Genomic DNA, 21,741 nt, shown 5'->3' with positions numbered 1-21,741 from the left:
ACCAATTTTATTGATATATAATTGACATAGAGCCCTGTATAATTTTAAGGTGTACAGCATAATGATTTGACTTACATACGTCAAGAAATGATCATCACAATAAGTTTAGCAAACAGCCATCATCTCATATAGATATAATAATTTTTTTTAAGCCACCCAGTCTGTGGTATTTTATTGCAGCCCTAACAAAACCTATATATATATATATTTTTTTTTTTCTGAACCATTTGAAAGTAAGTTGTAGATATGATATCCCTTTATCTCTAACAGCAAGTACATTCTCTTACATAACCACAATATGATTAGCTATAGAAAATTTAAATTGATACAATGCTATTAACTGATCTACAGACTTTATTATTATTTTGCCAGTTGTCCTATAATGTCCTTTATAGCAAAAAAAGAGAGAGAAAAAAAAGAAGAATGAAGGAAAAATAAAGAAAATAATGGGGGGGGGGGGGTGTCTGGGATCACATATTACATTGAATTGTCATGCCCAGGCTCCTTTGATCTAGAAAAGTACCTCATTCTTTGTCTTTCATGACTTTGACATTTTTGAAGAGTACAGGCTGCTTTTCTTGTAGAACATCCCTTAGTTTTGACTTGTCTGATATTTCCTTGTGATTAGATCTACTAGTACATTACAAAATTTCAGGAATGTGCCTTTTTCCTGGACTGCTTTAACATTCCAGGTCTATGATCTCTCCTCTCATTGTGTAAATAAGAAATCTGTAACAATTTTAGGGAATTCAATGGCTTAGGAAAATCACTTTATTCAATATTCAGACTTGCTAAGATTTATGAAGTGGTGTGTCCTCCTCAATGCGTCATATCTGAGGGCATATAATGTGTTTTTGTCCTATTACTGGTGTTAATTTTGATCACCTGTTTAAGGTGATGACTGTCAGGTTTCTCCACTGTAAATGTACCATTTTCTCCCTTTGCTATCCTTTTTTTTTTTTTTTTTTAAATTTGGTTGTGCCTGGCAGGCTCCTCAGTTGCAGCTCGCCGGCTCCACTGTTGTGGCATTTGAATTCTTAGTTGCGGCATGCATGTAGGATCTAGTTCCCTGACCAGGGATCAAACCCCAGCCTCCTGCATTGGGAGTGCGGAGTGTTTTAACCACTGCGCCACTAGGGAAGTCCCCCCCTTTGCTATTAAAAAAATACTCTGTGGGAGAGATACTTTGAGACTATGCAGATAGGGCGGCCAGTCAGATAAAATACAGGTAGCCCAGTTTAATTTGAATTTCAGGTAACAGACGAATACCTTTTTAGTAAAGTATGACCCCTCCTCCCAATCCAAATTTAATTGGGCATCTTGTATTTTTATTGCAAGATCTGGTAACACTATATGTAAATAACTTGGTCCTCATCCAACTTCACTCAGTTATTTTGACATCCATTGATGATTCTCAATCAATTTTTACTATGATTTTGCCAAATAGTCGTTTTCTAACTGCATCATTCTTCTGCATTTATTAGTTGCTATTCCATCTGCCTATCTTTTTATCCACTCTTAAAGCGCCTGGCACACAGTAGGCACTCAGATAATTGGGCAGTGAATGAACGCGTTGGCCGAGCTTCCGTGACAACGTTTGGCAGGGGCTTGCCTTCCTCAGCCAGTCTCGGCAAGCTATCGAGCCTTCGGAACCATCCAGGGCCTCGCTCTTGGCTCTTATTGCTCCAATCACAAGCATGGCTTTACTGGGCTTCTCTACGTTTAAAGGAAGACAACCGATCGGTTCCTTCAGCTCCAGCGGCCCAACAGACTGCAAGTAGAGAGCCACAGGGACCAATGGGTGCCGGCAGGAGGCGGGGCCTGCCACGCGGCAGCGGTATAACCGCAGGGCCGGCGCGCCTTTCCCTCCCGGCGCTGGCCATGGCTGCAGCGTCCCTTTTATCCGCTTTGGCCACCCGGCTGCTCCGGCCGGCGCAGAGCTGCCGCCTCCACCATCGCCCCTTCCACCTCTCGGCAGTTCGGTAAGAGGGTCGGGGGGCTGGGTCAGCGCGGAAATCCGAGGGGAACCGAGCGCGGGGCCCGCCCAGGGACTCCCTTCATGAGCATCTCCGTCCCGGGAGGTGGTGGCCACCGAGAGGGGTGTGGCGGGGCGACGTGGCATCCCAGAGTGGCCGCAGCCTACCACCAGGGCGCTCGTTCGGCTGTGTGGGCTGAAACCGGGAGCCCGCCTTTCGGAGGAGCCGGTCTCCTGCAGGCTCCGGGCGTCGCCCTGTCTCAAAGCCAGTCCGCCGGCTGAACGGGGCCCACAGTGTGGAGCGGAGGTGCTGGCGGGCCCTGGGGCGCCGCGACTTACCTGGGAGCATACGGAGGTCACCGGCCAGAACCTGCCGGTCGCCCTTGGCCCTGCTACCAAGAGCGGGAAGGCAGAGGAGATGTTTTGGCGAGCGCGGGGAAGAGTTGTGAATGAGCCACCTTCCGTGAGCCGTCCCTTCCCGGGACCCTAGCGGCGGCGGGGGTTAGGGCGGAGCCTTCCTCGCCGGGTACCAGCACTTCCCTCCTTCTCCCGGTCGTGGGTGTGGCTCGCGCTGCTCTACAAGCTGCCCCTTTCCCTCCCAAGAGAATAAATGTGTTGTGGTCACCAAGACTTTGACTGCAGCCCACCCGGAGTTGGTCAGTGCCAGACCGAGTAAATTGAGGTGGTAAACGCCCGGGAAGAGAAGAGGGAAAGCTCTGTTTGCGTTTTCTTAGGGAGGTAATAAATATTTCCTGATTTTTTTTGGACCTCAAATTCCTATTCTAAACCTAGGTTGAAGAATCTTTTTTTTTGGGGGGGTGGAAGGGGAGCTGTGATTTCGTTCCCTAAAGCTATGCACCCTCTTTCCCGTCAATCTTTAGAGCCTTTACACTGCAGAGACCTAAGCCTTGTAACAGCAGCCCCTTTATCCAGGCACTGGGCTAGGCTGTGCGAATTCAGACATGGTAAAAGCGGTTTTCTTTAGTGGAACTCCCATACTTGTCAAGAGGCAGAACACGTACGTGTGGCAGAAAATGTAATTTCCGGTCAGTGTAAAAATGCTATTAGAGACGTTTCCAAGGTGCTGTTGGAGCAAAGAATGGGGATTAATACGTTCTTGAAAGAAGACTTCAGAGGGGACATTTAAGGATTTCCTTTGTCTGACCCTGACCTGCCTTTCCAGCCCCATCTTTCATTACTGTCTGTTCTCTTACCTCTTCCTACCTTCCTGAGTTCTGGCCACATGTGCTTTCATGATTGAAAAGAGATTTATAAAAATACTCCAATTCCTTACCTAAAGAACTGGAACAGTTTGCTCACACTCTCCAGTAACAAATGCCCTGCTTTTGGGGCTTCCCTGGTGGCGCAGTGATTAAGAAGCGACCTGCCAATGCAGGGGACACGGGTTCGAGCCCTGGTCCGGGAAGATCCCACATGCCGCGGAGCAACTAAGCCCGTGTGCCACAACTACTGAGCCTGCGCTCTAGAGCCTGCGAGCCACAACTACTGAAGCCCACGCGCCTAGAGCCTGTGCTCTGCAAGAAGAGAAGCCACCGCAATGAGAAGCCCAGGCTCCGCAATGAAGAGTAGCCCCTGCTCGTAGCAACTAGAGAAAACCCGCGCAGCAACAAAGACCCAACGCAGGCAAAAATAAATAAACAAAATAAATAAATTTATAAAAAACAAAAAAGCAAATGCCTTCCTTTCACTGCTTTTTCTGAATGAAATGTAGGTTTCCACATCTCTGAAGGCAATAAGTACATTTGGTATTCAGTGTTCTAATGTATTGCTTTGATTACTGCTAGCTGGTAAAATTAAAACATCTTTTAAAAAATATGGGTCTAGGGGCAAGACGGGAATAAAGATGCAGACTTACTAGAGAATGGACTTGAGGATACGGGGAGAGGGAAGGGTAAGCTGGGACAAAGTGAGAGAGTGGCATGGACATATATACACTACCAAATGTAAAATAGATAGCTAGTGGGAAGCAGCCGCATAGCACAGGGAGATCAGCTTGGTGCTTTGTGACCACCTAGAGGGGTGGGATAGGGAGGGTGGGAGGGAGGGAGACGCAAGAGGGAAGAGATATGGGGACATATGTATATGTATAACTGATTCACTTTGTTATAAAGCAGAAACTGGTACACCATTGTAAAGCAATTATACTCTAACAAAGATGTTAAAATAAAATAAAATTGAACAGAAATGAAAAAAAAATATGGGTCTGAATGTATTCCTTTTTTTGCGGGGGGGGTAGTGTGAGAGTTTTCATGAGAGATAGTACTGTAGTCTAGGCAACAGTGAGGTAAAGGAAAAAATGGACTTTGGAGGCAGAAGTTTGTGTTTGAATTTTGTTTCTACTGTCCTCAGTTTCTTGTTCCGTATAACAGGCTTATTATAATAGTCCCAAGGTAACTGAGAGTAATGTATGTAAAACTCTCTCTAAGCAAAATATCTCGTGTTTAAGAGATGTCAGATCCATCCCCCTTTGTATCTGTGTTCACTCATTACTGGTTCCATTAATTAGTAGATAACAGAACTCTTTCCAAAATAAGTTGATCATGAATTGTAAAATGCACCTGATATTAATTTTTCATGGAAAATTACAGTACTGTAAACTATTGAATTAGAAGGAAAGTGAAGATGCTTCTGACTTGGATTTCAATTTTTAATTTTATTTAGATAGTCCTCTTCTTTCTAGTCTGTTGATTCATAATTTTATTGGAAATTTTTCTAAACACATCTGTGAAAGCACTCCTAAACGTGTTAGCTAATATGGTTAATAAATTTTGGATTCCCCGTGGGACTGATCTCAGTCTCCATTTCCATTTATTTTGGGGTAGCAGTAACTTTATCTGCCCATTGGCAAAAACAAAAAATGTTGGGAAAGTAGGTAATGACTCCCTCTCAGGACTGTGTTTCACATTTGGCAGAATTGTGGTATGCAGGCGAGGGCTAAAACACAGTTATGTTATAAAAGATACTCATTGCATTGTGGCTTTGTTTTGGTTCTTGTTACTCTTTGACTTCTTTTTTTTTTTTTTTTTTTTTTAAAGCAAATTGGCGTAACATCCAGAAGTTGCCTTTGGAACTTGGAACACTGGATTCTCCCAGAACCCTGTGTCCTTAACTTTATTATATCATGCTTAGCCCAAATATGCTGCTACATTTTCTCTAAGTTTACTGCTTTCAAAAGGAACTTAAAAAAATTTTTTTTAATGAAGTGCAATCTAAGTCCTACTCACTGATTATTTTTATAAAACTATCCTTATGAGTGTATAAATAGATAAATATATCTATTGTATATTAAGGATGTGTGTGTGTATAAATTTAGCCAACAGAGTTAGAAATTAATTTTTAGTGAATATATATGCCTGGCACTTTATTTATTTTCTATTATTGGCCATGCCACGTGACACGTGAGATCTTAGTTCCCCAACCAGGGATCGAACCCCCGCGCTCTGCATTGGAAGCTCGGAGTCTTAACCACTGGACTGCCAGGGAAGTCCCCACATGCCTGGCACTTTATTTATCTCATTCAATATAAATGACTGTCCTAAGCCCTTTTAAAGTAATCTTTCACTCTATTCTATTCCAGGGTTGGGAATCTATTTCTGGTGCGGGGCAGGTATTACTATAGATCAAGAATGTTGCCAGGGGTATTTGTATCAGCAAAGCCCTTTTATTTTATTTTATTTTTTTTTAAAGATTTTATTACAGTTATCTTTTTTTTTTTAAACATCTTTATTGGAGTATAATTGCTTTACAATGCTGTGTTAGTTTCTGCTTTATAACAAAGTGAATCAGTTATACATATACATATGTCCCCATATCTCTTCCCTCTTGCGTCTCCCTCCCTCCCACCCTCCCTATCCCACCCCTCTAGGTGGTCACAAAGCACCAAGCTGATCTCCCTGTGCTATGCGGCTGCTTCCCACTAGCTATCTATTTTACATTTGGTAGTGTACATGTGTCCATGCCACTCTCTCACTTTGTCCCAGCTTTACCCTTCCCTCTCCCCGTATCCTCAAGTCTGTTCTCTAGTAGGTCTATGTCTTTATTCCTGTCTTGCCCCTAGGTTCTTCATGACCACTTTTATTTTTTTTTTAGATTCTATATATATGTGTTACATTACAGTATTTCTTTTTCTCTTTCTGACTTACTTCACTCAGTATGACAGACTCTAGGTCCATCCACCTCACTACAAATAACTCAGTTTCATTTCTTTTTATGGCTGAGTAATATTCCATTGTATATATGTGCCACATCTTCTTTATCCATTCATCTGTTGATGGACACTTAGGTTGCTTCCATGTCCTGGCTATTGTAAATAGAGCTGCAATGAACATTTTGGTATGTGACTCTTTTTGAATTATGGTTTTCTCAGGGTATATGCCCAGTAGTGGGATTGCTGGGTCGTATGGTAGTTCTGTTTTTAGTTTTTTAAGGAACCTCCATACTGTTCTCCATAGTGGCTGTATCAATTTACATTCCCACCAACAGTGCAAGAGGGTTCCCTTTCTCCACACCCTCTCCAGCACTTACTGTTTGTAGATTTTTTGATGATGGCCATTCTGACTGGTGTGAGATGATATCTCATTGTAGTTTTGATTTGCATTTCTCTAATGATTAATGATGTTGAGCATTCTTTCAGGTGTTTGTTGGCAATCTGTATACCTTCTTTGGAGAAATGTCTATTTAGGTCTTCTGCCCATTTTTTTTTTTTTTAAAGATTGATTGATTGATTGATTGATTGATTTTATGGCTGTGTTGGGTCTTCGTTTCTATACGAGGGCTTTCTCTAGTTGTGGCAAGCGGGGGCCACTCTTCATTGCAGTGCGCAGGCCTCTCACTGTCACGGCCTCTCTTGTTGCGGAGCACAGGCTCCAGACACGCAGGCTCAGTAATTGTGGCTCACGGGCCTAGCCGCTCCACGGCATGTGGGATCTTCCCAGACCAGGGCTCGAACCCGTGTCCCCTACATTGGCAGGCAGATTCTCAACCACTGCGCCACCAGGGAAGCCCATTCTGCCCATTTTTGAATTGGGTTGTTTGTTTTCTTGATACTGAGCTGCTTGTAAATTTTTGAGATTAATTCTTTGTCAGTTGCTTCATTTGCAAATATTTTCTCCCATTCTGAGGGTTGTCTTTTCATCTTGTTTATGGTTTCCTTTGCTGTGCAAAAGCTTTTAAGTTTCATTAGGTCCCATTTGTTTATTTTTGTTTTTATTTCCATTCCTCTAGGAGGTGGGTCAAAAAGGATCTTGCTGTGATATATGTCATAGACTGTTCTGCCTATGTTTTCCTCTAAGAGTTTGATAGTGTCTGGCCTTACATTTAGGTCTTTAATCCATTTTGAGTTTATTTTTGTGTATGGTGTTAGGGAGTGTTCTAATTTCATTCTTTGACATGTAGCTGTCCAGTTTTCCCAGCACCACTTATTGAAGAGGCTGTCTTTTCTCCACTGTATATTCTTGCCTCCTTTATCAAAGATAAGGTGACCATATGTGCGTGGGTTTATGTCTGGGCTTTCTATCCTGTTCCCTGATGTATATTTCTGTTTTTGTGCCAGTACCATACTGTCTTGATTACTGTAGCTTTGTAGTATAGTCTGAAGTCCGGGAGCCTGATTCCTCCAGCTCCGTTTTTCTTTCTCAAGATTGCTTTGGCTATTTGGGGTCTTTTGTGTTTCCATACAAATTGTGAAATTTTTTGTTCTAATTCTGTGAAAAATGCCAGTGGTAGTTTGATAGGGATTGCATTAAATCTGTAGATTGCTTTGGGTAGTATAGTCATTTTCACAACATTGATTCTTCTAATCCAAGAACATGGTATATATCTCCATCTATTTGTATCATCTTTAATTTCTTTCAGCAGTGTCTTATAATTTTCTGCATACAGGTCTTTTGTGTCCTTAGGTAGGTTTATTCCTAGATATTTTATTCTTTTTGTTGCAATGGTAAATGGGAGTGTTTTCTTAATTTCTCTTTCAGATTTTTCATCATTAGTGTATAGGAATGCAAGAGATTTCTGTGCATTAATTTTGTATCCTGCTACTTTACCAAATTCATTGATGAGCTCTAGTAGTTTTCTGGTAGCATCTTTAGGATTCTCTATGTATAGTATCATGTCATCTGCGAACAGTGACAGCAGCAAAGCCCTTTTAAAGAAGTCCTCCTCAACCCTAAATCTGAATTGGATTTGTAAATATTAACATGTTTTTAGTTCCTTAATATATCATGAGTATATATGAAATGCTATTGTATATTTTGTGCTCTGCTAGAATTATCATGTAAAATCGAGTAAATGCATCAGGTTTGCTATAAAATTGTGATATCTTCTTTTTTTTTTTTTTTTAAGTGAAAGAAGGTTTATTCAGGGAGAAACACACTCACTAGACAGAGGGTGGGCCATCTCAGAAGGCAAGAGGCAGCAGGGTATGGGGTTGTCAGTTTTTATAGGAGTGGGTAATTTCATAGGTTGATGAGTGGAAGGAGTATCCCAGCTATTTTGGGGAAGGGGTCGGGATTTCCAGGAATTGAGCCACTGCCCATTTTTTTACCTTTTATGGTCGGCCTTGGAACTGTCATGTGGGTGTGTCATTTAGTGTGCTGATGTGTTACAATGAGCATATACTGAGGCTCAAGGTTTGGTGGAAGACAACTTGTCCACCATCTTGGACCTAGCTGTTCTAGCCAATTTATGTCATGTCCTTGGGCTATGTCATTCTTTAAAAGGTTGTGCCCTGCCCCCTTCCTGTCTCATTCCCTGCTCAGAGATTTTACTCCCATAATCTTATGGGAAACAGAGGGGCAATGGTCTGTCATCTGTAGCTGCTTCAGGGCTGAGTAGGGGCATCAACCCTGCCTGTCAGGGAGTGACAAATCTGTGGATGCCTGATCTAGGGGCCCCAGGAGCAGGACAGCTTCTTGTTTTAAGTTGACATGAACTGGAATCATTGCATAGCCATCATCTTGATGTGGAACTGCTTCTGTAGCCTCCCTATGAATCTTCTTGAAGATGAAGCACTTTTGGAACAGCATCAGAGTACAATAGTAACTGTCTATAAATGACGAAAGACTTAAAAGGTTAAATATCCCGATTACAGTGTAATTGATAAAGAAGCTTGGTTACTGTTGTGACATAGAACATTTTAAGATAACAACTAGAACTATAGCATTATACCAGGACATATCCAAATTTTAGAACCTTTATATAATTTTTAGAATGTCTATATTAATAACATTCATCCATACAGTATATTTTTAAATAGGTTTATTAGTCGTGTGATAATGCTGTCTATGTAATTTAACATACTAAATAATACTAGTTAAATATTTCTCTCTGAGATGCCTCAGGGGCCCTCTAAAGCACCCCAAAGTTAGTTGAAAGTCAGAAGAACTTTAATTAAAATTTGACATTTGGGAAGTTTGTCAAAAAGTTTTAAAACACTTGATCAAATAAAATCATTCGTCACTATGAGACAATACTTATTTCTTAACCAAAGTGTCAAGAGCTCTCAAAAGCAAATACAGATTAAAGGCAAAGAAACTCACACAATCTGTTATCAAAAATGGCATAACTTCTCAGTATTTTTTCATTCCTCACACGTTCTTTTACTGAAAACACATATCTTACTTTCCTTAAAAGTTTTTTCTTCATTGAGTTACTCCCATAACTAAATTTGCTAACAAATTTGCAATAGATATAATAAGGTCTAGTAAATCTAGGTACAACAGAAGTATTTTTTCTTTAAGTAAGTTTTTTTTAAATTTATTTATTTTTTATTTATTTATTTTTGGCTGTGTTGGGTCTTCGTTGCTGCGCTCCGGCTTTCTCTAGTTGCAGTGAGCAGGCTTCTCACTGCAGTGGCTTCTCTTTTTGCGGAGCACGGGCTCTAGGCGCGCAGGCTTCAGTAGTTGTGACACGCGGGCTCAGTAGTTGTGGCTCGCGGGCTCTAGAGCACAGGCTCAGTCGTTGTGGTGCACATGCTTGGCTGCTCTGCCGCATGTGGGATCTTCCTGGACCAGGGCTCAAACCCGTGTCCGCTGCCTTGGCAGGTGAATTCTTAACCACTGCGCCACCAGGGAAGCCCACAACAGAAGTATTATACTTAACATTGATGACGCTAAAGACATGTCTATATTAATCAAACCAACAAGCTTAAGCCACCTTCAATACCAGATATCAGTTTAGTACTGAATATTTTACAGATAACATGAACCTGAAGTTCATTCTGGCCAGATTACTTTCTATTTCTAAGTGTTTGTATAAGCACTTAATTTTCTTTAAATCAACTAAATAGAGCTCTTTTATGAATTAATTTTTGGCAATACCATACATCTACAGCACACACATAGATACATACAAACATACAAACAAACCCAGAGGCCTCATAGTTCCCATTCCAAAATTTTAACCAAGAGTCAGGTACAGCATCAGTCTACAAAGGAGGTTGGATTAAAATTGGGTTTCTGGCAGGTGGAACAAATAAAGCTCACTTGTCTAGATGGCTAAACCCTTTTTACTAATATTTATGGAAAAGATACTTACGATTTTTATTTGTCCTTGACAAGTTCCAAATTATTTACTGCCTTTTTCAAAATTTGCATTTTAAAAAGATGGCAGAGATAAGGGTTCCTGGAAAAAAAACAGGTAGGATATTTGCATCTCAAAGGCACAGGTAAGTTCCTCCTAGGATGACTTTGTTTCCCCTTTGTTTAATACTTACAAGCCTCTTCAGATAAATAGGGAAGGTTTTGGGAGTGGTAAAAGGATTGTGAGCTTTGTATTTGTTTTTGGAGCTACATCTCTGGTCCTGTAAAGACTGGATTTGTAAAATAAGGACAGTTTTTTTTTTTTTTTTCTTTTTTTTAAAGAATTGGGTGGCTCCCTCAATGATATTGAAGGACTGCTATACCCATTTACCTATGTTGAGGAATGTTTTACTTTCCTCATTTAGCTTAGGGGAGAAGTCCTTCCCCCAAATTTCTATCAGGTATGGTTAGCTTAGTCAGACCAGTGGCCTCCCAGTTTTACAAACACTTTTGGCGATCCTCCCTGGGTTTAAGAAATTTTTAAATTATGGCCCTCCGTCAGGCCTTTGGTCTGAGGCGGCTTGCCCACGGCCTCATGTGATCGCATTTTTAAAGGTAGCTGGACAATTTCTAGCCCACGTTTTTTCTTTTTTTTTTTGGTCCATTCGATTCCTATCACGTAAGCACCCTCAGCTTGAATTTTATAAGCGCACAGACTGGAGGCATTCATGGCATTTCAGTGTCTGGATCTGTCCAGTCAAAGGCAAAGAGATACTGGGGTGCAGGGGAATGCAGAAGAAAGCGACTTTTAGTTCTTGAACTATGAACTAGTTTAACAGCCCATAGTTTAAAACCTTAGATGGGGTGGAATGTAGATCTCCTCTCACTTGGGACTGAGGTAGATTCCTCTGACCAAGAGCAATTGTTTTTCTTGGTGGGTGCTATCTCTGTGAGGATCTCCAGCTTGGATTATTGTCGGGGAATTTAGTGAGCCAGTCCCTTCCCAACAAGGGGAGGGAGCACTCAGGCATGAGCAGAAACTGATGTGCAAAGGTAAAATTTCCTAGCAAGCAGTTGAGGGGAGGAGTGAATCACTGGTTCGGAGCTTTCCATCAATCCCTGTTATTATACAGCTTGTGGAGGACAAGGGTCCAGGGAAATCAGTCAGCACAGAGTAGGCAGCCCAGGTATCTAATAAGAAAATAACTTTCCTACCTTCCATGTCAAAGGTTACCCGAGGCTTCTCCGGAGAAATGACCAGGTGTCCTTTGGGAGCCAGGGAGGGTCCCGGGCCCCATCAGTCTTCCATCCTCTCGGCCATCATTGCTTTGGGAGCCCTGAGTCCCCTTCGGGACTGGGAGCAGTTCTGCTTCCAGTGACCCTCTTGGTCACACTTAAAACAGATGCTTTTTGGCAAGATAGTGACTCTGATCCAGCATTCCTGGATCCTGTCCTCACCATGGGTCTTCGCAAGGGATGGTAACCCTGGGGTGGTGCAGGGGTTAGGGCTGCTGCCAGTTGTGCTTTTTGCTGTTGTCCCTGAATCCTTTTTGCCTCTCTATTGTTAAATACTCCAAAAGCCAAATCCATGAGCTGATTTATGGGGGTCTGGTGTCTCCAGCTCCCCGGATGCGGCATGAGGGGTAAATGGTCTGGAAGACTGTCCCCCCTCACAATTGGGGGAGGTAGGAGTTCACGGTAGACCTCTCGGGGAGGTGGACTCATAAAGAGATCATCTAAAACATTTGGCTTCTGTGAAGAAGGCACTTTGAAAGGGGTGTGAGCCAGGTACACCCAGCAGGAGTTCTTTAGACCTGGATTATGGAATAGGGACATGAACGTTTGGATGTATGGGACTTCCCCCCATTTACCTTTCCTTTTACAAAATAGGTCCAGTTGCAAGATGGTATTGGAATTCAATGACCCAATTTTTTTTTGGCCAGATCACTTCGTCCCCTAGTTTGTATTGGGGCCATACAGTATTGCAAAAGAAAATTAATTTTTTTCTTAAACCACCCTGTCTAAATTTTCCCCAGTTAGTTAATATGCATCTGTAATAGGGAAGAGCCAAATCAGACTACATGTTGGATCTGTTTCATTTACTTTATCTTTTTATTTATTTATTTTATTTTTATTTTTTTTTATTTTTGGCTGCATTGGGTCTTCGTTGCTGCATGCGGGCTTTATCTAGTTGCGGCGAGCAGAGGCTACTCATCGTTGCAGTGCGTGGGCTTCTCATTGCGGTGGCTTCTCTTGTTGCGGAGCACAGGCTCTAGGCACGCGGGCTCAGTAGTTGTGGCTCACGGGCTCTAGAATGCAGGCTCAGCAGTTGTGGCACACTGGCTTTGTTGCTCCGCAGCATGTGGGATCTTCCCGGACCAGGGCTCAAACCCATGTCCCCTGCATTGGCAGGCCGATTCTTAACCGCTGCGCCACCGGGGAAGTCCTGCTTCTTTTACTTTAAACTTTGCTTTCTGCTGCTTTTTTTTAACTAAAAGGATACTGTCTATACATAATGGCCTGCCTTAGGGAACCCTGCCCCTCTGCCTGAACGTTAAACCAAAGTGCCTTTGTTCAGGGAAACATCCGGACCCTGTTCCACTTGTGGATGGCTACAAGAAAGAAGAAATTAACACGTCCCCTCCCCGAGACTGGCCATTCCAGGTGATATTTGCAGAACTTATGGCCTTTTCACTTTATTTCCTCATCTCCTCCCCTTCTCTGTGCTATGAAAGAAACTGGCATCCAAACCACGATAAGATGGTTATTTTGAGACTTCAGTCTGCCATCTTCTCGGTCTGCCGGCTTTCCGAATAAAGTCGTATTCCTTGTCTCAACACCTCATCTCCCATCTATTGGCCTGTCGTGCAGCGAGCAGGGCGAGCTTGGACTCGGTGACACATCCTAGCAGCGAGTCCTTCGGGATGCTTGTAGTTGCCCGCATTTTTTTTATTGGGATGTCTTGATAAGATGGGAGTCTGATGGATCCCGGCCAGGTGGTAGTTATTTGTCCTGACATTCTCCCAGTGTCAACAGTGGGGTCCCTGTGAGCACCCGAAATCTGCCTGGTCGGTGAGCCTGAGTAGGTCCTTTGGATTAGTCAAGGAAAGGAACAAGAGCCAGTGGGAGAAAAAGCAACCCGAGTCCCGGGGCCTAAATCCTTCAGAGAGGGAGGGAGGAGACCTAGGCCCTGAGCCAACTAAATGGATTAACTTTATCAATTAAACAAAAGAAAAACAAATAGAAGGGTAGGGCTGAAGGGCCCCAAGGCAGTGATAACAACAAAAGGCAACAGCTCCCCTCAGGATATGGTCCTTTTGTTGAGGAGGGCTACCTCTCCACAGAAGTAAAAGAAGCAACACCCCACGTGCTGGCAAAGCCAGCTGGGAGGCTCAAGGATCGGTAGACAGACCAAGAAGTCAGGAGAGAAGGAGGATAATAAGGGAAATCCAGGACAGGAGGGAAGGTGTACAGCCATGACGCTTCCTAAGAGATTTGTAAGCCTGCTGAGAAAGGTGCTCACCCACTGCCTCCGCTGAGGGGTTGATAAAGTCCGCCTGGGACCCCCCCAAGAGCAGTGCTCACCCACACTTCCGCTCAGGGGTGTCTGTGTGATATCTTCTTAATACTTCAAAAGACGCAAATACAAATTAATGTTTAATATAAGGTTTAGATATAAAATTACTGCATTATATCTAAGACATTGAGATTTGGTTTAAAGTAGGTATTTAATCACAGTGCAACTGAAAAGCAGGCATTGAAGGCTTAGACTATTAAAGCTTTAAAGTTTTTAATTAACAGTAGCCTTGAGAATTAATTATATCTGACCATACAAGATATCCAGTACCTTGATGTTATCCCTGAGAATTAAATATGTGCTATAAGGGGAAACAGATTGTTTCAATGTTTCAAACAATCGTATTCTTCATTGGTGTTGAGGTTGGAGCATTCCTTATGACACTGGGGACAAAAATCTAAAGGGAAAGTCTTGTTTTCAGTGAGGTGTTTTTTCTTTTTCTTTTTTTTAAAATTTAATTAATTAATTTATTTTTGGCTGCTTTGGGTCTTCGTTGCTGCGCACGGGCTTTCTCTCTAGTTGCGGTGCGCGGGCTTCTTATTGCAGTGGCTTCTCTTGCTGCGGAGCACGGGCTCTAGGCGCGCGGGCTTCAGTAGTTGTGGCTCGCGGGCTCTAGAGTGCAGGCTCAAGTAGTTGTGGCGCACGGGCTTAGTTGCTCCGCGGCATGTGGGATCTTCCCGGACCAGGGCTAGAACCCGTGTCCCCTGCATTGGCAGGCGGATTCTCAACCACTGCACCACCAGGGAAGTCCCCGGGGTGTTTTTTCTTAAGGAATAGATGCTTGTCCTACTTTAAGTAATGGGAACTTTAAGCATATATGTGGAAATAAGAAAACCAGGAATCCTCCACGTTGGAACCCAGGAAGAGCTGTTCTTATTGTTCTTACCAATTCTTACTGGGGAGAGAGAGGCTTTCAGAGATTTGAATATGTTTCTGGGAACTGAAGTTTCTTCTAGATCTGAGTTTTCTCATTGTCTCACCCCCAACAAGCAGTTTCTCATCCATGTGGTTCTAGCGTGTGAATGTAGTTCAGAGAGGAGCTCTTACTGGTCTAGTTCACTACCACTGCTCCTGTTGAATAAACCTTTGCACCAGCTGGACCGCTGGCCAGCCTAGAAATTGTTGTTCTTGACATCAGATACTTACTCCTGGTGTGTCAGCTGTGGATGGGGCACTGGGGTCTCGGGGTAGAGCACACTGCCACCTATGAGATGGAATTGCCTTAGTCCCCCTTCCAATCCCTATTCTTCATCAGGAAAGTCTTTTCCAGGAGGGGCTGTAGGGAGTGGTAGGTATTTGAGGTTTGTCTAGTATATTGCTTATTGGTTTAACTGCATAGCATAATTTATATATTTAAAAGCATGTATAAATTAAAAGCCAATTCACTAACTGGGAAATGATTTAAAAGCATGTATAAATTAAAAGCCAATTCACTAACTGAGAATGTAGGATGTACATTACGTCCCTAGTACTTATTTATCTTATAACTAGAAGTTTGTACAGTCATCCCTCAGTATCTGAAGGGGTTTAGTTCCAGGAACCCCCAGGATACCAAACTTCCCAGATGGTCAAGTCCCTTATATAAAATGGCATAGTATTTGTATATAACCTATCCTCCTGTATACTTTAAATCATCTCTAGGTTATTTATACCTAATACCATGTAAATGCTGTGTAAATAGTTGTAAATACAATGTAAATAGTTGCCAGGTGCAGGGCAAATTCAAGTTTTGCTTTTTGGAACTTTTTGGAATTTTTTTTCCCCAATGTTTTCTACCCATGGTTGACGAATTCTCAGATGCAGAACCTGCAGATAGGAGGGCCCACCATGCCTTTTGACCACCTTCTTCCAATTCCCCCTCCCCCACCTCCTGAAGTTTTGGGTATTTAATAACAATTTTGTAGCCTGATCTTTACTCTTTACAAAGATTCAAGCTATTTGTTTTTCTGATTCTGTTGCCTTCTGCAGAAATGAAGCTGTTGTCATTTCGGGAAGGAAACTTGCTGAGCAGATCAAGCAGGAAGTGCGGCAGGAGGTGGAAGAGTGGGTGGCGTCAGGCAACAAACGGCCGCACCTGAGCGTCGTTCTGGTTGGCGAGAATCCTGCAAGTCACTCCTATGTCCTCAACAAAACCAGAGCAGCTGCCGATGTGGGTATGTGTCACTCTCAGACCCCGACTGCTGTTAAACTGAGACTTATCTGAGGCAAACTCTATTGCAATTTATGATTCCTTTTTCTGATTAGAAAACCCAGGCAGAGGAGGCTAATGTGATTGAACTGTATCCAAATATTTGTCATAAAGAAATCAGGCTGTCTACTGGGGAGGGTTATAGACTAGGACAGGAGGAATATGGTTGGTATTCTTGGTGTCTTCGGGAATGTAGTCTGAATTCTGTTCTAGTCTAACATTTGATAGGTGACCTTGAACACAGTTTACATCTGCTTTCCTTGAGCAATAATGAGTCTGAATGAGGTGTTTGAGCATTTGGTCGCGGAGACCTCAGTGATGTGGCCTAGAACACAGTCATGGATTTGAAGGAAATGACTCTGACTTCTTTGAAATAGCCTTTGGTTTCTCCACCAGTTGGTTCCAAAGCCAATTAAATCAGCAGTGTAGAAGTGGTTGGAGGTTTGAATGCAGAAGGCACAGGTCTGAGTGAAGGGAGGCTTGTGTTCCAGGTCTCGCTGTACTGCAGACTCTGTGTGGCCGCAGACCAGAGGTGGGTAGGCTCAGCTGTGCCGTTGCCTGCTTCTCTGTGGGTCAGTGGTCTGAGCACCGTGTGCCTGCCCTTCTGAAGGGCTGTGAAACCTCTGGCGTGCCTGGCCAGTGTTACTGGACTGTGAGCCCTTGGTATACTCTATTCTTGATCACTGAGGATTGAAGCCTCCTGCCCTTTTCATTGAAAAACCTTTAGAACCTCTAGAAAATAGTAAGCCATGGCTTTCTAAGACATTGGGATGGGAGGTAGTGTGATACAGTGGAAAGAACATGGACTTTGGAACTGGAAAAGTTGTCTTTGTCACCAGCCAGCTTGTGTTTCAATTTCACTGAGCCTTGTCTATAAAATGAGGTTGATGAGGATTATGTAGTATAATATATGGAAAGTATCAAGCTAGGGGGAAGGGTAAGCTGGGACAAAGTGAGAGAGTGGCATGGACATATATACACTACCAAACATAAAACCGATAGCTAGTGGGAAGCAGCCGCATAACACAGGGAGATCAGTCGGTGCTTTGTGACCACCTAGAGGGGTGGGATAGGGAGGGGGGTGGGAGGGAGGGAGCCGCAAGAGGGAAGAGATATGGGGACATATGTATATGTATAACTGATTCACTTTGTTATAAAGCAGAAGCTAACACACCATTGTAAAGCTATTATACTCCAATAAAGATGTTAAAAAAGAAAACAAAAGAAAAGAAAGTATCAAGCTAGTATTCTTTAGTGTTTGCATTTGGGAAGTTACTTAAGGTTACTTGTGAGCAGATTCAAGCTTTCCAGCTACCAGGGTGGGGATGATGATAAAAAGCCTCGCTGGCAGCATGGCAGGCAGCGTAGCATTGTCTCAATAAATGCCTCTTTTTTTTTTTTTTACCTTGAAATTTTCTTATAGGAATCAACAGTGAGACAATTGTGAAACCAGCTTCAATTTCAGAGGAAGAACTGTTGAATTTAATCAATAAACTAAATAATGATGATAATGTAGATGGCCTCCTTGTTCAGCTGCCTCTTCCAGGTGAGATTTGGACACCACCGTTTAAAATGATTTCTGGGGATTTCCCTGGTGGTCCAGGGAGTAAGGCTCCGTGCTCCCAATGCAGGGGACCTGGGTTCGACCCCTGGTCAGGGAACTAGATCCCGCATGCCGCAACAAAGATCCCACATGCCGCAACTAAAGATCGCGCATGCTGCAAGGAAGATCCCGCATACTGCAACTAAGACACGGTGCAGCCAAATAAATAAATATTTTAAATGATTTCTGAGGAATGGAGAGACTTGTTACTTTATACAACTGGCCCCTTGTGTGGATTTGACATAAAGGGGAGGTAAACTCAAGAGAGTGAGTATGTTATTAGATATGGGACAGACCTACTCAGAATACCAATTACTCCTTGGTTTGGTATTGAGATCTTAAAGCAAAGGACAGTGGAAGGAAGCAGTTGTACAACAGGACACTGGCTTTGATCTTGGCATTAGGCTTTGCTCGATGTGTGTTCCTTATATGCAGATGAAGAAATAAGTCATGGGGGCGAGCTGCAAAAGCGGAATAGGTTTTTGTGGCAAACCAGGTAAGCTGGAGTCAAGCAGTGCTAACTACGTAACAGTGACTTAAGACCACTGCTCTGATTTCTTTTTCAGAGCACATTGATGAGAGAAAGATCTGCAATGCTGTTTCTCCAGACAAAGATGTTGATGGCTTTCATGTAATTAACGTAGGGCGAATGTGTTTGGACCAGAATTCCATGTTACCAGCTACTCCATGGGGTGTGTGGGAAATAATTAAGCGAACTGGTAGGTATATCCGTCTCAGTGTTATCAAGGCAGTACTTTCAAATGGTAAAAATTCATGCAGAGTGGAAACTCCCACCCCACAGCCTCTAGTCCTGCTCCCCAGAGCCTAACTCCTTTAGCAGTTGCCTACAACTGTTTTTGCTGTTTAATCCAGAAACCTCTGAGGGAAACTTAAGCTTTAATAGTGGTGATTGTGCACACTCATAACATTTTGCAGCTTATAAAATGTTTCCTTTTAGCTTTCACTCTGTGTAGCGAGTGATAGTCCAGTTGACTGATGAGGCAATAAGCTTAGTGAATTCCTTCATTATCGCAATTAGAGTCACATCCTAGGCCATCAGCCTTCCTTTTCCTTAGGTGCTCTTTCTAAGATAATCAGGCACTATCTTAAATGCAAATATATTTATTTTTCATAGGTATTCCAACCCTGGGGAAGAATGTGCTTGTGGCTGGAAGGTCAAAAAACGTTGGAATGCCCATTGCAGTACTGCTGCACACGGACGGGGCACACGAACGCCCCGGAGGTAAGGGTTTTGCTCCCAGGGATGAGTCCTCTTCTCCCTTATGAGAGACGCTTGAGAGACTGCCCTGTGAATGTTTGGAAGTGTTAACTTTGTTAAACTTTGTTTTTGTTGTAATTTTGTTAATAGGTACTTGGGGAGTAATCTTTGTAGGAGAAGCTGTACTCAGTGTCAACTTGAAAGTTCATTTATATTCACTAGTATGGAACTAGTTCAGAGATAGATATGCCTCAGAAATTTGAGTTTTGAGTATAAGTATGGTTGTAGACAATTAGAATTTCCAGTTATGGCTTTGATAGTTGGAGCTAAGAAGTAGAACTTATTCAAAGTTAGTGTCCTGTTCTGTGCCATTTGGTAGAAAAAAGTCTTAGACCAATGCAAACAATTGAATTGATATTACTGTAATGTGTCATCATTGTGTCAAGTTCTATTAATTTGAGAAAAAGCTTCAAATCAGAGTTAATGTGATTATCATAATATGACTATACATGATTACATCAGAAATAATGTCAAAACTAAATATTTCCAGGTATCTTTCAGCACACTTTTAAGAAAAATCCTTGAGTAATTCTAGTGATATTTTGTTTAGAAAGGCTGTTAAATAGGATAAGGAATAAATCTAAAGATGTATGACTCCAAAGGGTAGAGCTAGGACCAACAGGTAAAAGTTACAAGAAATTGAGTATTTGGTTTTTTTTTAAAGTTACAATTGGCTGCCCAGAAAGTATGGCACAGGAACTGTCAATTATTTTTTCAGAGATGTTGAATTTCTCGCATGGTTTGCCTAGTTGAGATCTCATCCAATTCCAGCTTTGATTCGGAAATATTTTTTAACTCATAGGTGATGCCACTGTCACAATATCTCATCGATATACTCCCAAGGAGCAGCTGAAGAAACATACAGCTCTTGCAGATATTGTGGTCTCCGCTGCAGGTAAGAGCACTAGGGAAGGGGCGGGAGCACGTCACCTCAGAGGGTGAAGATGGGACTCTCATCTTCGAATTTGCCTGCTGCGCTGCTGTTCCATTCATTATTCTCCTAGGATTGATAATGTGAGCTGCTTACAAAGATGAGGAGAGAGTTGTGGTTGGAATACTGATGGCATTCCATTATAGATTTGATGGATGAATGTTTTTTCTACAGCCTGTTTACTATATGAAATTTAAATGTTTCCTTGGTTAATAGTTTTTATAGGTTTTTGTAAAACAAGAGAATTCGTTCTTCCAGGTCTCTTGAAATTGAAAGTAGATAAGAATCTTATCTAAGAATCTTCTTTTCGGTACTAAACCGATCATTCCTATCTCCATTTCTAGGCATTCCAAATCTGATCACAGCAGATATGATTAAGGAAGGAGCAGCTGTCATTGATGTGGGAATAAATAGAATTCAAGATCCCATAACTGCTAAACCCAAGTTGGTTGGAGATGTGGATTTTGAAGGTAAATGGTATGATTTTTTAAAAATATAAAAGTCAATAAATACTATTGTTATTGGACATTTAGGGCAAACTATTTTAACTTTTAAACTTATGTTACCTTGGTAATACCATTTAAAATGCTTTCCATGAAAATTAATTAAGAAAAATCTTTTTAACAATTACAGTCATTCTAGAATTATTTTAGGTGTTTGTATCATCAGATTATGGAGAACAGATATAGAGTTTTCAGAGAATTGTTTTGTTTTTTTCCGCTTAGGGCTATTTTATAATTAAAACAACTTCAAGACTTTTAACAAGTCTGAAAATTTAATGAAGTGATTTTCCTAAACTATTGAGTCTCCTAAAAAGTGTTACAGATTTCTCATTTTCATACTGAGAGGAGATATCACAGACCTGGCATGTTAAAAGTATGGGACAGAGCCAAAGTACTAAAATTTTGGAATTTGCTAGTAGATTTCTCCTTTCAGTTCTGATTTTATCTGAATTTTATGCCAATAATCCTATTTCTAGCTTTCTGTTTCTTCTAAAGCAGTCAGACCCAAGCCTAGGTTTCTAAGTATTTTTCCCTTTAGATTGGAATTAAAAAAATCTTACTTTTTATTTTCCAGAAAATTACTTTGCTTGGTACTTTGGGCAAACAGTATAGTTAAATAAATAGGATGAAATTAAGAAAATATTGTAGGCAGGTATTAATTGAAGTAATGCTTATTATTATTATAGTTACACTTCCCATACAGTTAACCTACTGAGATGTTTCTTTTTAAGTTGATTTAATATGGAGGAAAAGTATGGCTGGTAAATTATAGGTTGTTTAGATATATAAATATTCACTGAACAACTCTGCTTATTATATGCGTGTTATTGATTTATTTATTTTTGGCCGCTCCGCACAGCATGCGGGATCTTAGTTCCCCCACCAGGGATTGAACCCGCGCCCCCTGCAGTGGAAGAGCGGAGTCCTAACCACTGGGCCGCCAAGGAAGTCCCTATATGTGTGTTATTTTACATTAGTATGTTCAAAAGCCTTTACTCTTGAGTAATGTAGCTGTGATTTTTTTTAAATGAGTTTGAGGCTTATGAAGATGCTTATGTATTTTATTGCTTTTTCTTTGAATGCTTCTTCCATGATAAAGTACATACAGTTCCTTTGCCATAATTAAAGCAGTCTGCCTGTCTTATTTC

The 21,741-nt window shown here is 41.8% G+C and overlaps 2 protein-coding genes and 1 long non-coding RNA gene across 11 annotated transcripts in view; 2 read left to right on the top strand and 1 right to left on the bottom strand.

The window, feature by feature from the left end:
* MOB1A (MOB kinase activator 1A) overlaps positions 1 to 2,333 on the bottom strand; it is a 37,078-nt gene extending 34,745 nt beyond the window's left edge. Inside the window, exon 1 of the mRNA XM_082356640.1 lies at positions 2,315 to 2,333. The gene's annotated coding sequence lies outside the window, so the exon portion shown is untranslated. The remainder of the gene's footprint in view (positions 1 to 2,314) is intronic.
* MTHFD2 (methylenetetrahydrofolate dehydrogenase (NADP+ dependent) 2, methenyltetrahydrofolate cyclohydrolase) overlaps positions 1,825 to 21,741 on the top strand; it is a 67,319-nt gene continuing 47,402 nt past the window's right edge. For 8 of the 9 annotated variants that reach the window (XM_082356584.1, XM_082356585.1, XM_082356582.1 and 5 more), the window contains exons 1-7: positions 1,825 to 1,982; positions 16,058 to 16,242; positions 17,701 to 17,823; positions 18,447 to 18,599; positions 19,016 to 19,123; positions 19,962 to 20,054; positions 20,435 to 20,560. In XM_082356584.1, the coding sequence (XP_082212710.1) occupies positions 1,882 to 1,982; positions 16,058 to 16,242; positions 17,701 to 17,823; positions 18,447 to 18,599; positions 19,016 to 19,123; positions 19,962 to 20,054; positions 20,435 to 20,560 (889 nt within the window). In that variant the 5' untranslated portion in view covers positions 1,825 to 1,881. Of the gene's footprint in view, positions 1,983 to 16,057; positions 16,243 to 17,700; positions 17,824 to 18,446; positions 18,600 to 19,015; positions 19,124 to 19,961; positions 20,055 to 20,434; positions 20,561 to 21,452; positions 21,687 to 21,741 lie in introns of those variants that run through there. The other variant, XM_082356588.1, reaches the window with a different exon arrangement.
* On the top strand, positions 2,428 to 5,044 carry LOC309611809. Its single transcript, XR_014234755.1, has 2 exons — positions 2,428 to 2,713; positions 2,857 to 5,044. It is a non-coding gene; the product is annotated as an uncharacterized lncRNA (long non-coding RNA).

This window comes from Balaenoptera borealis, assembly GCF_965194805.1.
Source record: "Balaenoptera borealis genome assembly, chromosome: 15".
Classification (NCBI taxonomy): domain Eukaryota; kingdom Metazoa; phylum Chordata; class Mammalia; order Artiodactyla; family Balaenopteridae; genus Balaenoptera; species Balaenoptera borealis.
This window is presented reverse-complemented; position numbering and strand designations above follow the sequence as displayed.